The sequence below is a fragment of the Miscanthus floridulus genome, chromosome 9 (genome assembly GCF_019320115.1).
Source record: "Miscanthus floridulus cultivar M001 chromosome 9, ASM1932011v1, whole genome shotgun sequence".
Lineage (NCBI taxonomy): Eukaryota > Viridiplantae > Streptophyta > Magnoliopsida > Poales > Poaceae > Miscanthus > Miscanthus floridulus.
The window spans coordinates 125,441,770-125,457,969 of NC_089588.1; the positions used below are offsets into that span (position 1 = coordinate 125,441,770).

Sequence of the window (16,200 nt, forward strand, 5' to 3'; positions counted from 1 at the left end):
GGCCAGGTGGCGTCTAGGAAAATGTCACCCCTGAGAATCATTTATAGATACAGACGTCCTAAGGTGGCCGCCTCTATTAATCATCGATTAACATAGGTGGTTGTCTTAGGATGCCCATCTCTATAAATCGATTTTCATAGACATGACAACCTATCAAAATCGATAATAACAGAGAAAGACATTCTAAGCATCCATCTCTAGAAACCAATTTCAGAGGCAGACGTCCTAAGATGCCCGTTTCTAAAAATGTTTTTAACCAAAAGTAAGCAATGGCTTGTTCATAAACACTCGGATGAACATAAACATTATACCAAATCTACAACTATGTAGTTGAGAAGGTTTGGAGTTCCAAAACATTGTTTTATGTTTATAGATTTTGAAATTTAAAGTTTTCAAACCTCGGATGTTGAGACGGTCTATACCGAAGTTGTAGCTCTTAACAGAATCTGCAACTCTGTAGTTGTAAAGTTTTTTTTATTTCGAATCATTTACAGTCCCAAACATGAGTCCAAAGTTCAAAGATTTTGAAATTCAAAATTTGAAATTCTTAAATGACCTTGAATGTTCATATAGTTAATGCCAAAGTTGTAGTGCACGAAATGATCTACATGTTTGCTATTGATAAGCTTTTTATTTGAAGTTTCTTAGTATCTCAAATCTTTGTTATAAGTTCACATATTTTAAGATTCAAATTTTTTGTGTTTTTCAAACAATCTCTGATGGAGACCCATCCTATACCAATGTTGTAGCGCTTTACAAGATTTAAAACTTTGTTGTTTAAACTTTTTTACATTGAATTCATTTAGTAGCCAAAATATTTAATATAAGATTACAAAATGTTGGTATAATAAGATGGCATCCTACACTACTGGAAACTCGAATACTTCTGTGGGTGACGAATTTTTCTGTGCATTTTTTGGCACACACAGAAAAATTACGATTATTCTGTTGGTTCCAAAATATCCCAACAGAAAAATACGAAAACCCACAGGATAATTGTATGATATTTCTGTGCATGACAATAGACACACGGAAAAATAAGCACTCACAAAAAAAATGCAATTTATTCCGTCGGTTCTTAAAAAACGCACACAAAAATATATGCACGCACACAAAAATGTTATTAATAAAATAAATACCTAACCCTAACCCGCCAGCCGCCGCCCCCAAACACCCGCCAGCGCCCCCTCTTCCCCTCTCCTCCCAGCCCCCAGAGCCCCCACTCCTCCCCACCCCCAGCGCCCCTCCCCCCGCCGGCGCTGCCTCCCTCTCCTCCTCTCCCGGCCGCTCCTCCTTTCCCCGGCGGCCCCTCCTTCCCCAGCGGCCCCCTCGCCGGATCCGCCGCCCCTCCTTTCGCCGGCGCCCCCTCCTTCCACGGCGGCCCCTTCTTTCACCGGCGGCCCCCTCCTTCCCCGGCGGCACCCCTCGTCGGATCCGCCGCCCCCCTCGCCGGATCCGACGCCCTCTCCCCGGATCCAGCGCCCCCTCCTTTCCCGGTGGCGTAGCGGCGTGGATCCAACGCCCCTCCTTTCCCCGGAGGCCCTCCTTCCCCGGCGGCGCCCTCCTTCCCCGGCGCCCCAACCCCTCTCGCCGGGTCTGCCACCCCCTCGCCGGATCCGACGCCCTCTCCCCGGATCCGGCGCCCCCTCCTTTCCCGGCGGCATGGCGGCGTGGACGTGCCATGGACGACGGCGGGAGGCCCTCGGCGCGGTGGCGCGGCCGACGCCCCTCCCCCTTCATCTCCCCCTTCTTCTCCCCCGCCAGCGCCCCTCCCCACCCCCTTCTTCTTCCTCGGCGGGCGCCCCTCCCCTCCCCCTTCTTCACCTAGCCAGATCCGGCCCTCCCTCTGCCGGATCCGGCCGGTGGCTGCGGTGGTAGTGGTGGTGGCCGGCGGCGTGGTGTCGTGGTGCCGGCAGCCCACCCCGCCCCTTCTTCTCCCCCGCCGGCGCCCCTCCCCTCCCCCTTCTTGTACCCCGGCGGTCGCCCCTTATTCAATATTATTTTATCTTGGTGGGAAAGGAAATGCCTATGCTGTACTGGTGTTGTATTGGTTTTAATTCAATTCATTTTTTGTTAACCTGATTCTAGATATGTTGTGCTATGTTATTTTTTAACAGCATTTCACCATTGACTTTGATCCAAAATAAGAGTCATCATGTACATTATGGTGTCCAAGCAGCCTAACTGCATAACTAAAAGGATTATGGTAGTTTGATCATGGCATACCTATGGAGCCAGTGCATAAATTTCATATTTGTGTTTCTTGAACACGTGTCTAGACTGGAGCTCTATGATATTTATTTTCTTCTATTTACATTGAAATAGTATGCTAATCTCACTGCACCTGTATTTCTAGCTGGATAGTTGGAACAAAGTTCTCCCTTGGAATCACTGAAAGGTAGTTCATTGGATGAATGCTGCTTTCAGTTTGTGTCCACACGTTTGCTAATTTCTCTAAACCAGTAAATATGCTCACTCTGTTCCTTTCGTGGTATTAGCAAGCAGTGGCTGTCAATGTAATTGCACTAAGCAAAATGGTCAAGCAAAGTTAGCTGCCAAGTTACTCCATGAATCATTATGTGCATCATTCTTCTGGATTGTCACATTACTCCATGAATCTTGCTATGAATCAGGATCCTTTTATAGCTACTACTTTGTCCCATGAACCATCCTGAGCGTTGTTATTGCGAGTTGCACTGTTAACCTAGGAATCATGTAGTACACCAGTGTTATCCCATGGACTTTCATTTGATTTCCCTGTATTCCATGTGTCTGATTCTTTTGGGACTTTCATATGCTCATCAGACTCCATCTTATCTTTCTCACACCAACTGGATCCTGCATTAGACTTGGCATTTGGTCTTCCAATTCCATCTCCAGCATTCCAAGCATTGCCTAATGGTGGCATCACATTGTTATAGGAGGAATCATGATCAACATTTGTCTTCTTCCGTTTGTAAGTGCTTGGCTGCTCCTCCCATTGGCAATTACCATCTGCCTTCTTTTTGCCCCTGGCATTTCCCCACGTGTCCTGATCTACATACAAACTCTGCCCATTCCAGTTGCTGGGATGCTCTCAGTTGCCATGGCCATCATCAGACTTCTTCCCCTAGGCACCATCACCAACATCTCCTTTTCTTTTGTCCCATGTATTTTCTGATTTGCCCCACTATGCTCAATAAAAAGGCAAACTTCTTACAATACTAGTGTTTTTTTGTTGACTAAAAATATATCTTTGCTTAACAGGTAGAGATGGAGTGAAAGGTGAAGCAGTTTCTTTCTCCTTCCCCGCTGCCTCCCCTAACCTTGAGAGCCTCACGCGAGGACGCGACCATGACGCCTCCTTCCACGGAATCGATCCCAGCGGCGGCACCCCTCAGCCCCTGACACCATGATGCCCCTGCGGCCTGCGCCCTCACGCTACCAACGCCGCCCAGTGCCCAGTCCGCCATATTGGTTGAACAAGAAAAAATAGTTTGGTTTCTTTTTCGATATCCATATTTGTGAATTCATTGTAGTATTCATATTGAACATGTAGATGACCGGATATCATATCTGTATATATGATATATGTGCTGATAGATCAGACTGATTCTATTTTTGACATAAGTGTTGACTCTATTCACGATGAACTACTGATTTGTGTATTATTTGAATGAAACCTGAAGCAACGGAGCATGTCTGTGAAGGATTACGTGAATGAGTTCAACCATCTGTCACAGTATGCTAGGACCCACGTTGATACTGATGAGAAGAAGAGGGACCGTGTCTATCGTGGCCTCTCTTGCAGTCTGTAGAAGGAGCTATACATAGGGAACAACCATACTTTTGGTGCTATGATGAATGCTGCTATTGCCATAGAGGGACTTTAGCGTGACTCTCAGGCTGAGTGGAAGCACAAGCGGGTGATTACTGGGTCTTCCAGTCACCCCAGGCTTAGAAGGTGCAAGTTGTTAGGCGGGTGCCCTATCAGTCTTTGGGTGGGCGGTCGTTCCGTCAGCCTCAGTAGAACTACCAGGCACCTCCCACTCAGTACCGTGCACCTACTCAGTAGGTGCAATAGCAGCCCCAGGGATAGCAGGTTCCGCCTCATTAGGGGCAGGGGAACAAGTTAGGTGCTTGTTTCAAGTGTGGCAAGGAAGACCACTATGCTCGGGAGTGTCCACAAAACTAGCCTATGCAGCCTTTCCAGCCTTCAGCCAACTCCCATATGGTCAAGCGGATGATTATCAAGAAGAAGGTGCCCGTAAGCCGCTCTGGGCAAGTTAACTTCACTAAGGCTGAGGAGATCTTGCAAAATGAACAGGTGATGGCTGGTATGTTCACCATTGATTCCCACCCAGCATATGTGTTGTTTGATTCTGGTGCATCACATTCATTCATGAGCATGGGGTTTGCATAGAGGCACAATATATCTCTTATGGTTATACCTATTGCCTATAGAATCAATACTCCCGGTGCGCAGTTGTGCGTTAATACTCGGACGGACAAAGTTGGATTAGTGCTAGCCACTCACACTTACCGCCTTCAGTTCACGATGCTGCCTGGGCAAGGCATAGATGCAATTCTAGGCATGAACTGGTTGCGAGTATATGGGGTAGTCTTAGATCTTAAGCAGAGAGTTGTTGAGTTACGACTTCCTTCTTCCAAGGATAGGATGTATCTTCTAATGCCCTCAGATTCAGCCTTACCAGTTGCTTCTCATGTTGACACTTCTCCTGATCTTGTCTCTATTCCTGTGGTCTATGAGTTTCCGGATGTCTTCCGTGAAGATCTAACTGGGTTGCCACCGGATAGAGATGTGGAGTTTTTCCATTGAGTTAGAACCTACGCTCAGTTCGCGATAATTAACCTTGTCGTTTTGATTACATGAGAATTTAAATTAATTAACAGTTTCCCTGATCCGATGCTTCAGGCGAACGTTGTCAAAAGATCGCAGCAATATGTCAGGTGCTGGCAACGGATCGAACACAATCAATAACAGCCAAGCAACAAAGACCAGGCCACTAACAAACATGAAAAAGAAGGAAGTACCGGCGTACCTCGTGTAGTGGATCAAATTTGAGCAAAGTAGTTTGTATGGACTACGGTAATGGTGATGAAAAAAAGAAGGAAGTACCGGTGTAGTGGGTCAAAAAAAAAAGACGCAGAGGGCCCAGCGAGATGAACAGAAGCCAAGGAAGCGCTCACGACGATGAACCCAGGCAACGCGCATCGTGTGTATCGTGTTCAGATGTGGCAGTGGCAGGACCTGATCTATTGTTGCATTTTTTTTAAATAATACTCCCTCGGTTCCAAATTATAAGTCGCTTTGTCTTTTTTGATACATCCATTTTGCTATGCATCTAGATATAATATTATGTAGCCAAATGGATGAAACACAAAAGTCAAAGCGACTTATCATTTGGAACGGAGGGAGTAGTATTTTAATGGAAAATTAAAGAAATTAATGACGTTAAAAAAATTGCAAAACTAGCGGTCTGTCGTCACTTGAAATGGTGACAAGACACATGTCGCCATCTCAAATGGCGACAGGCTGATGTGGCAACCACAGTGTTGGCCGACGACGTACACAAGCAGGCCCCACCAACCTGTCGCCATTTGAAATGGTGACAAGTGACCTGTCGGCATTTGAGATGGCGACGGTGGGCGTCGGCACCTGAAATGGCGACAAGGGGCTGTCAGCTGTTGAAATGGCGATAGGAGCCTGTCGGCTGTTGAAATGGCGACAAGATGCTGTCGCCAATTCCACAGACGACAAGGGCCTAGTAATTTTCTCCCGACAATAATCATTGAGAATATATTCCAAAAAATCTATGAGAGTATTGGTCATTAAATTTAATTTTTAAGTTGTCGATCCATGGAATTAGAAATTGTGAATAAATTTCTTGATAGTCGTTTGACGAAACGTAGGTTGCCTTTCCGGTAGAAAATGAAACTGACATTGATCTCGAAAGTGTAAATAAAGGTACATCCTGGCATTACAACGAAATAACAGTTATATTCATGCGCTATGTTGCGTGCCTACTCCTACGATACATCACGCAATTTTGCGCACACCATTTCACATGAAGTAGTACAAATTGCAGTGGCATGCGAGGCACCATGACTACCCTAGCATGTGCCATTTCTAAACCTACCATGCCTTAGGGGAATGTGAATCGCCAGGTGTAAAACGCCAAGTCTACTATCAAGTAGAATTGGCTTTGGTAGAACTGAGAAGGCCCAGCCTCGCTGTAGGCAGCACCACCAGAGGATGGTGGAGATGGAGACTGATCCTTGTTGTGGGGGTATGGGCACTTGCACCACATATCTGGACAGATCGGATCCCCTACGATGCTACACACCCAAGTATTTGCATTGTCCAGGGAGTCCTGAAGGGCGTCCACCTTCATCTCCAGATCGAAGATCTTGCCCTTGAGGTATGAGATGTATTCTTGCATTGGCTCGGTTAGGGGGGGATCGACCCACCTCGTGTAGCGGCAGTTTCCCTCGTCAAGGATAGACTCAGAATGTCGTTAGTTATCTGTGAGGCAAATTGAGGGAAAGCAACTCAGTAATAACAAGACTCACCGCGCTATAAGCACATCGGAAGAACCGCCGGTTACGAAACAATTAAAAACATTTCCGTACTTAGTACATGACGTGCATACCTGTCGCCGGCACCAAATAGAGCCCATCGTCGGCCCGTCCATAGGATCGGGCACTCCAAACTCGTCCAAAGTGTAGAAGTTGTACTCGTACGGCTCGTAAGAGGACAACTGCGGTCGACCGATGTCGAACCTCTCAAACAACCAAAACATCAGCAGCAGGACACCCAACAAAGGTACTGACCTTCCTCTTCGGTGAGCAAGAGTCGCACAAAGCTCTGTAGGTCAGAACAGCCGAACCCCAACTGTACTAAGGAATCTCGTCTGGTGGAGCCTCTGCTATCTCCTGAGCAAAGCGAACGAGGTGCTTGTCCATGCTATCTCCATGAGAGCTAGTAAACATGACCCAGCCAAACAACCAAAGAATGTAGGCCTCCAAGTGTCAGGTGACTCGCCACTCCTCTGAGTCCTCGTCCAGGAGCTCGGGCCAGAACTACTCAATCCATGCCTTGGTTGGCCCATGGGCGTCACTGAACTCCTACTGGGGTTGCTCGTCATCCCCTAAAAATTGGGCGCTTTATTAGTATTGTTGCAAACGAACGAGCAATGCAAAACAATGTTAGGCAAACATATGTACCTGCTGGTGGTAGAACACCCTGGAAACGGTGAAGGATGTGTTGCCTCCATCCGGCCTCCACACCGCCAGCGTACACCGGGCCCCAACAATACGCAATCCGAGAAGCATGGACACGTCCTGAAGGGTAGGCGTCATCTCACCGACAAGGAGGTGGAACATGTGAGTCTCCGGCCTCCAATGATCGACTAGAGCAGAGACTAGAGCGCGGTCCATTGGAAACCTAGTGTGCCGGTCCCCTGTGGCCTCCACCAAACGAGCTATTGGAAGTAGACCAGCAGCCCTCAACCTACAAACAATACAGAATTCATCAAACACAACTGACATATGAATAAACCATGCAATGTAATTGAGAAAATACCTCGGAATCCATCGTTCGTCGAGCCTCCACAAGTGCTCAGGTGTACAGAGACCTAATGGGGAGGCAATTGACCGTTGTCCAATTGTGATCGATGCGTCGCATCGATCACGGGGTCAATAAGCTCTAGCTGTGGGTGCGCCATACCTGAAATGGTTAGTGTTATACAATGGTTAGTGTTACAGAATGATTACAAAATAAATCAGAAAGAAGGGTATAAATGGAACAAACATAATAAGTAAGAATCAACACGTTGTCCTCACGGTACAATAATAATAATGTTACAACACATAGCCTTAACGATACATGACATGAAGTCCAGGTTCCACAAGTAATAATGTTACAACACGTAGCCTTAACGATACATTACATGAAGTCCAGGTTTCACAAATAAAAATGTTACAACACATAGCCTTAACGATACATGACATGAAGTCCAGGTTTCACAAATAATAATGTTACAACACATAGCCTTAACGATACATGACATGAAGTCCAGGTTTCACAAATAATAATGTTACAACACATAGCCTAAACAATACATGACATGAAGTCCAGGTTTCACAAATAATAATGTTACAACACATAGTCTTAATGTAGCACCCGGTTTTAAGAACAAAACCAGATACACACCAATCGTCTTATTTTTTTATCTTTGCGTTTTGCTTCCACTTATCGACGGTGCTAGTCGTCTTCTTTTTACCCTTGTTGTCATTGTCAGGCGAGTTTTGATGGGTCTTTTCTGTATTCTTACTCTCCATCGTCTCCTCCTTTCCCTTCTTGTCCTTTTTCATAACTTCGTTGCCATTATTGGTAGTGGAAGAAGAACCACCTGATAACAAAATAAACAAATTATTGATTGTTTTAGGGGAAAAAAAACACAACGACTCGCACTTGTATTATTATGGCGAAGTTTCAGCATGCATGATTAGTTGATAATAAAGCTGACGAATCAATACGATGGAAACCATGCAATTAATTTGGTGGGCGCTCATGATTCAGAAACATGGTCATCATGAGTCACGGCGGCTTGGGTGTCATCCTGAACAGATCATTAGTTTTAATTTTCTCTCTCTCAAATACTCCCTCCTTCCAGCAAAGGAAGTCATTCTAACATTTTTAAGACAGATTAGTGTTCAGGAGCCAGACAATTACGGAGTGCAAGGAAACTCTTAGTTTTGTGTGTGCATGCATGCATGCAAGCTAGCTCTCAACCAATGTTGTGTGCAGTTGGCAAATCCCCACGCGCATGCACGCAAAGTCCAATAGAGGCATGATTTAATACCGGGCCCACTTCTCCTAGAATGACTTTCTTTTGTGGGACGAATTTCAAATGCTAGAATGACTTCCTTTGCCGGACCGAGGGAGTACACAGTAGAGCTACACATATTAGTATTAAATTAAAAGAAGAGGTAGTTCAAAGTTTTACAACGTAGGACAGTGAACAAGACGATGCATATATCGATCGTGGCGAGGTGAGTAGGGTTTTTGTCTCCGATTTTCGGGAAGACCGACTGACGTTCTAATAACAATATAATATAATCGCTCTCCATCATATCGATCGTATCACTGCTGATGATGATGGTACGTTCACGCACCGTTTGTCCCTGCCGGCTCATCTCATCAGCCTACAATTATTACGAGCAACTCTGCCTTTACAAAATTGAGGTAGAGTGTGAGCAACCCTACCTTTACAAATGAATCAGACAATACGTGACAGGGAGATGAACAAGCAGTTTGGGCGGGAAATAAATTCCGGCCTCCTAATAATCCCTTCTTCCCGGCCCTATGCATCGTATCCCCGTTTGCCTGCTGGCTCATCAAAACAAAAAATATAACCCACGCATATATACAATTAATGAATCGTCTTCCTCTTCTACTCGTCTTCCCTCAATCAACCAAGTAAAGCAGCCATCCAACCACAGGCACACAGAGATGTAGCTAGAGCACGCCATAGGCGCTAGGGGAACGGAATGTATGCATGTAATTATAAGCGCGGTGTTTAGCTAGCTTACCTTCTTCATTGCCGCTCATAGTCCCTGGGGAGGCTGATCGAAACGACCTAGATTTTGTGTATGTATTGCCCGAGTTAAAGAGCTTTAGGGATGGTGATCGATTTACTTGCAACCTTGGACGAGCCTAGCTTCTCGACATGCATATATATAGACGGTACTAGTACAAGAAGAACGTGTGCGAGACGGTTTGGTTGGTCTAAGTAGTTTCATCAGAGACCATGGCATCTAGACTCCCTCCATTCGCAAATATATGACGTTTAGGACAACCAAATTAGTTTATTTTTGAACTAAATAACTTGTCCTAAACGTCATATATATATTTATAAATGGAGGTAGTACGTATATAGCGGAGAAAATGCGCGCGGCAGAAATTTCTTGGCTGGTCGTTATTACCTATCTAGCTTTCGTGGGTTAGTTATTAGTGTATAGGTGTGATGAGTCCCTCCTGCAGCGGGAATTTCGTGGTTGACTCCATACTTGAACCGGTGATGATGTAGTCGAAATTAATGAAGTCGCGGGAAACAAGCTAATACTAGGTTTTTCACTTGTTTGCTGAGTCAACTGTACTCAGTGCAGCCAACCAACGCAACGCAATATTCAACTGGTCCGCGGGGCGACGGGCCTGGACGCAGAATAGTTTGTGCCTGTCTTAGTTTCTCGATCGCTACAATGCAATATTAATTGGAAGCTAGCAACCGGGCCGGGGGACGACGGACCAGGTCGATCAGTCATCTGGAAAGGCAGAATAGTATACTACTATAGAAATTTCTTGGCTGGTCATTTCGTGGTTGACTATTCTGGAAACCTAGCTAGTATCATCTGGAAAGCTTTCGTGGGCTAATTAGTTAGGTGTGATGAGTCCCTCCTGCAGCGGAAATTTCGTGGTTGACTACACTCCATACCTGAACAGGTGATGATGTAGTCGAAATTAATGAAGTCGCGGGAAATAAGCTAATACTAGGTTTTTCACTTGTTTGCTGAGTCAACAGTACTCAGTGCAGCCGGCCAACGCGCTACAATCAAGTGGTGTGTGAGTTTCCCCTCTCCATCTCTTGCTTAATCGTGAGCTGGCTAGGCAACGCAACATTGATTGCAAGCTAGCAACCGAGCCGGGGGCGACGGGCCTGGACGCAGAATAGTCTGTGCGTGTCTTAGTTTCTTGATGGCTATATAGTTACGACCAGGTCGATCAGTCATCTGGAAAGGCAGAATAGTATGTGCTTTTGCTACAATCAACCATTTGCTAATCCAATCTCTCTTCTTTGTTTTCCTCCATCTCTTTCCTTATTGGCATCAGCAACGGTGAGTGAGATAAAATTTTCCACTCAGTGGGTACGATTTTTTTCACTCAATGGGCACGACGTCCATCACTAAAAGAATATTAGCTGAAAATAGGAGTACCCATGCTGAGTATGGGGCTCGAACTCGGTGGATAGGTTCCACCACAAGTAACCTACGCTCAGTTCGCGATAATTGACCTTGTCGTTTTGATTACATGAGAATTTAAATTAATCAACAGTTTCCCTGATCCGATGCTTCAGGCGAATGTTGTCAAAAGGTCGCAGCAATCGCCCTGTTCGTTTGGGTTTATTCGGCTTAAAAGATTATTAGTTTCTACCGACGGGCCCTGTTTGCTAAGTTGGATCCTGAGTATAAGCGAGAGTTGATAGATTTATTAAAGGAATTTAAAGATTATTTTGCTTGGAAATATAATGAAATGCCTGGTTTAGATCAATCAATTGTTGAACATTGGTTGCCAATCAAACCTAAATATTGGCCATTTAAACAAGCTCCAAGGAGATTTAACCCAAATGTTCTTGATGATATCAGAAAGGAGACTGAAAAATTACTAGAAGCAAAATTTATCCGACCGTGCCATTATGCAGAGTGGATATCGAGTGTTGTTCCCGTGTATAAGAAAAATAGGAAGTTAAGAGTTTGCATCGATTTCAGAGATCTGAACAAGGCTACACCCATGGATGGTTATCCGATGCCAATAGCCGATATGTTGATAGATGCAGCAACCGGACATAAGGTTATTAGTTTTATGAACGACAATGCAGGATATAATCAAATTTTTGTAGCTGAGGAAGACATAGCAAAAACAACTTTTATTAGGTACCCTGGCGCAATCAGCTTATTTGAATGGGTTGTGATGACTTTTGGTTTGAAAAATGCTGGTGCAACTTATCAGAGGGCAATGAACTATATTTTTCATAAGTTGATCGGCAGGATTGTTGAAATCTACATTGATGATGTGGTAGTAAAATAAAAAGGGTACAAAGAACATCTAGCTGATTTGCGGGAGACTTTGGAGTGCATAAAAAATATGGTTTAAAGATGAATCCTAATAAGTGTACGTTTGGAGTATCAGCTGGACAATGTTTGGGTTTTATGGTCCACGAGAGAGGAATTGAAATTGGTCAAAAAAAGTATGAAATCAATTGATGATGCAATACCCCCGACTACTAAAATAGAGTTACAATCTTTGCTTGGTAAGATTAATTTTATCAGAAGGTTTATTTCAAATTTATCAGAAAGAGTTCTGCCATTTTCTCCTTTGTTGAAGTTAAAAAATGATCAAGAATTTAAATAGGGAAACATACAACAAAAGGCGTTCGAGGAGATAAAAGAGTATATGAAGTGTCCACCTGTGCCGATCCCTCCTCAGCAAGGTAAGTCTTTTAAGTTGTACGTGTCGGTCGATAGCCAAACAAATGATCGGCCTTAATACAAGAGTTTGAGGGAAAAGAACGAGTTGTTTTCTATTTAAATAGAAGGCTTTTGATCAAGAAACAACATATTCTCTTATTGAAAAGTTATGCTTATGCTTATATTTCTCTTGCAATAAGCTACGACATTACTTGTTATCGGCTGAGTGTACAGTTGTATCTAAGGCTGATGTGATCAAGCACATGTTATCAATGCCAATATTAAATGGGAGAATGGGAAAGTGGATTCTTACATTATCAGAATTTGACTTGAGGTACGAATCGGCTAAAACAGTCAAGGGGCAAGTAATAGCCGATTTTATTACTGAGCATCATAAACCAAATATTGGCTATGTTGAACTGATACCTTGGACATTGTTCTTTGATGGATCATCATGCAAGTAAGGTGGTGGCATTGGTATTGTTATTGTTTCACCTCGAGGTGCAAGTTTTGAGTTTGCTTTTCCAATTAAACCAATGGCTACCAACAATCAAGCAGAATATGAAGCTATTCTTAAGGGACTTCAACTTCTTCATGAAGTAGGCCGAGTCAATTGAAGTATTTGGAGATTCACGGTTAGTTATTAATCAGTTGATCAGCCTATATGAATGTAAACATGATATTCTAAGGAGATACTATGATGAATGTCAGAGGTTATAGAGATGAGGGTGTCTCCATAAATGGGACCACAGTCTCTTATGACTGCTAGACATTTTAGTTAATTTACAGAGACGAGGGATGGAGACACGGTTTCTTATGATGGCCTGACATTTTAGAAAGTGGACTCTCAGTTAGCCCGTGTCTAAAAATCAAGAGCCTTGTCTTCTAGAATCTTTTTTTTGTTAGTCAATATTTGTGAGACACGATAAATATCACTAGATTAATGATGAAATTTATTTTTGTAATAACCTATTTAAAGACACAAATGTTTATACTTTTTTTATTAATTGAGTCAAACTTGTGTTAGACTTATTAGGAGGCCATATTTCCATTTTTTGATATAGGGGTACTATACTTATATAAACAAAAGAAGTACATTGTGACACAAATGAAACAAAACACAAGCCCACTAAAAAGGCCTAATGATTGTTTGGTTTAAAAGTAACTCCGAGAGACTCTTTATATTCTTCTTAATTTATAGAAATAAAGATTTTGATGAAACAATAGTCTCCAACAGACTCTTTGGATCTCCAAATATATAGACATCCTCTATTCTAAATTTCTCGCTAGCCAAAGATTGAGAGCGAAAATAACTCTCTAGAGTACGCACACATATAGAAAAATTGATGGAGGATATAAAGATATAGAAAGCGACTTTTACTCAAATGACACTATAAATTATGGTTTAAACAGTAAATTTTAAAAGGGATGTTGAAGATGCTCTACAACCATATTTAGGTGGAGCTAATATTACCACGGCGCTGTATCATCTCGCAAGTTTTTTTTCCACAGAATACAACAAAATGTTGTGGTCCGGAATTTTTTATAGGTTCCAGACTGATTAATATATAGTACTCCCTCTATTCCATGTTACTACATGTTTTGACTTTACTCAAATGACACTATAAATTATGATTTGCATAATGTCAAGATATATAGTGAAAATATTCTATTAAATAAAAAGACAAAAACGTCGGAAGTAGTGCGTTGCATGCTCTACATGCATGCACTACCCCTCATGAGCCCCGACCAATTCATTAGCCTTCTCCTTGAGAAGCTCCCACACGTCCCGGACATGGCGCATCTCGGTCATGACCCCGCCAACGGCGAGCCGGATGACGAACTTGTCGTCCATGACGAAGTGCGTCATGAACGCCCGCCCGCTCGCATTCACAGCAGCAAAAAGCTGGCGGTTCAGACCATCCACCGCGTCATCATCGATCCCGAGCCGCGGGCGGAGACGGAAGCACACCAGCGAGAAGTTCCTCGGCACCACGACTTCGAAGCGCTCGTCCGCCACCACTGCGAGCTCGAACCACTCCGCCATCCGAACATGCCTCCGGATGTAGTTGCGCATGGCCGCCGCTCCATAGCGCCGCAGCACCACCCAGACCTTGATGGCGCGGAAGCGTCGTGACAGTGCGATCTGCCAGTCCTTGTAGTCGATGGTTGACACATCACCGCTGCTGCCGACGTTCTTGAGGTACTCTGGGTCAGTGGACAGTGCGCTGGTGAGGGCGGTCGGGTCTGCCACCCAGAGGCAGCAGCAGTCCATGTTGGTGAGGAACCACTTGTGTGGGTTCATGCTCACCGAGTCCGCGAGCTCGGCGCCATCGAGGTGACACCTGAACTCTGGGCAAATCGCCGCGCTGCCGGCGTATGCGGCGTCGATGTGCAGCCACATTCCTGTTATTTGTTGGAAATATATATAGTTATAAGAATCATGTCTCTTGTCAGGTGACAGTTACTGAGTATCTATGAAATCGTTTCTACACTTGCGCTGTGGTCCATATTAGTCCATACTCCCTCTGTCCCTAAAAAAGAGTCATTCTCGTTAACTTTGACCAAATATATTTAACAAAATATTAATATTTATGGTACATAATTAGTGTCATTAGGTAGATTGTTAAATATAGTTTCATAATAATTTTATTTAGAAATATAAATATTACACGTATTTTTTATAAACCTAGTCAAATTTGAGAAAGTTTCACCAGCACAATTCATATAGCGACTCTTTTTTAGGCATCGAGTGAGTACATGCATCAGTACGACCAGTGCACGCCTTACATGCATGAGTGGACGTACCATAACAGCGCGCCACCTGACCGAGCTCGCGGACTTCGTGCCGACACGGACTGGGTCAACGGCGCCGAGACCAGTCGTGCCGACACGGACTGGGTCAATGGCGCCGAGACCAGTCGTGCCGACGGTAGCGCACAGGTACAGAGGAACCAGTCCACGGGCGACGTCCTCCTCGACCGCTGCTCGGACAGTGTCCGCACTCAGGCCGTACCCGGACTCCGCCGTCGTGTGCAGGACACGGAAGTTCGCCGGAGGGATGCCGACGATCCTGGCACCCTTCTGGAAGGTGGCGTGGGTCTGGTCGGAGGCCTATACGACCATCCTAAGGATGGCAGCGGCAAGGGTGCACACCACGGCCTCGCACGTGCTCCCGTGCAGCACGCCGCCGCCACCTCCCGCGAAGCAGAATAGCTCCGGCAGTCCGAGGAGCCCGGCCATCCAGTCCACCACGACCTGCTCCAGCTCGGTGGCCACGGCCGACGCCTTCCACATGAATGGCACGACGTTGAGGCCGGCCGACAGCATCTTGCCGGCGAACCCCGCGCCGCTCGCGTTCGCTTGGAAGTAGGCAAAGAAGCTGGGGCTCTGCCAGTGCGTCAGCCCCGGGAGGACGTCCCGCTGCACGTCGTCAAGGATTCGGTCCATGGACTCGCCCGTCTCGGGCGCTGCGTCGGGGAAATTAAACCTTGCGGATGGACCCTGGCTTGGCGTCGGGGGCCAAGACCGGGTACCGCTCGATGCCGCGGTAGTAGCGGGCGAGGAAGTCGACCACGGCGGTCGATTCCTCGGCGAATGTATCCGGGTTTAGGGAGAAAAGGGCGTCGTCCAGTGGAAGGCTACCCATGGAAGTACACGAAATGAAAAGGAAACTAGCGGTTCACAGAAGCACCGGATGACTAATGCTGTGATTTGCTTTGGAAGCTTGGCTTCATTTTTGTTCATATATAAAGACCCTAGCATTATTAAGCCACGTAGACCATGAAGGAGCAAGTAGATGAACAAGGATCAACCAAACCTAAATCTACTAAGGGGTTGGGTCCCCGCACCTCTGTCCATAGGGGATCACCGGTTAGGAGAGAGGAGGGGAACAAGGCGGTGGCAGTTGTTTATGTGGACTCGGGGTGCAAATCCCTAGTAGATAGTTTT

The 16,200-nt window shown here is 45.2% G+C and overlaps 1 protein-coding gene, 1 long non-coding RNA gene and 1 pseudogene across 3 annotated transcripts; all 3 read right to left on the minus strand.

Moving 5' to 3' along the window:
- Positions 1-1,145: 1,145 nt before the first annotated feature.
- On the minus strand, positions 1,146-1,664 carry LOC136480846 (glycine-rich cell wall structural protein 1.0-like). The gene has a single exon (XM_066478283.1). The coding sequence runs from the start codon at positions 1,662-1,664 to the stop codon at positions 1,146-1,148; it is 519 nt and encodes a 172-aa protein (XP_066334380.1).
- A 4,368-nt stretch (positions 1,665-6,032) lies between these two features.
- On the minus strand, positions 6,033-9,916 carry LOC136482876 (uncharacterized). 2 transcript variants are annotated; one of them, XR_010765230.1, is made up of 5 exons: positions 9,598-9,916; positions 7,586-8,414; positions 7,228-7,513; positions 6,634-7,151; positions 6,033-6,526 (listed from the first exon to the last, which is right to left on the minus strand). It is a non-coding gene; the product is annotated as an uncharacterized lncRNA (long non-coding RNA). The 2 variants fall into 2 exon arrangements; XR_010765229.1 differs by having other exon boundaries at positions 6,035-6,526; positions 6,654-7,151.
- A 4,010-nt stretch (positions 9,917-13,926) lies between these two features.
- On the minus strand, positions 13,927-15,947 carry LOC136482877 (tyrosine decarboxylase 1-like; annotated as a pseudogene).
- Positions 15,948-16,200: the final 253 nt, after the last annotated feature.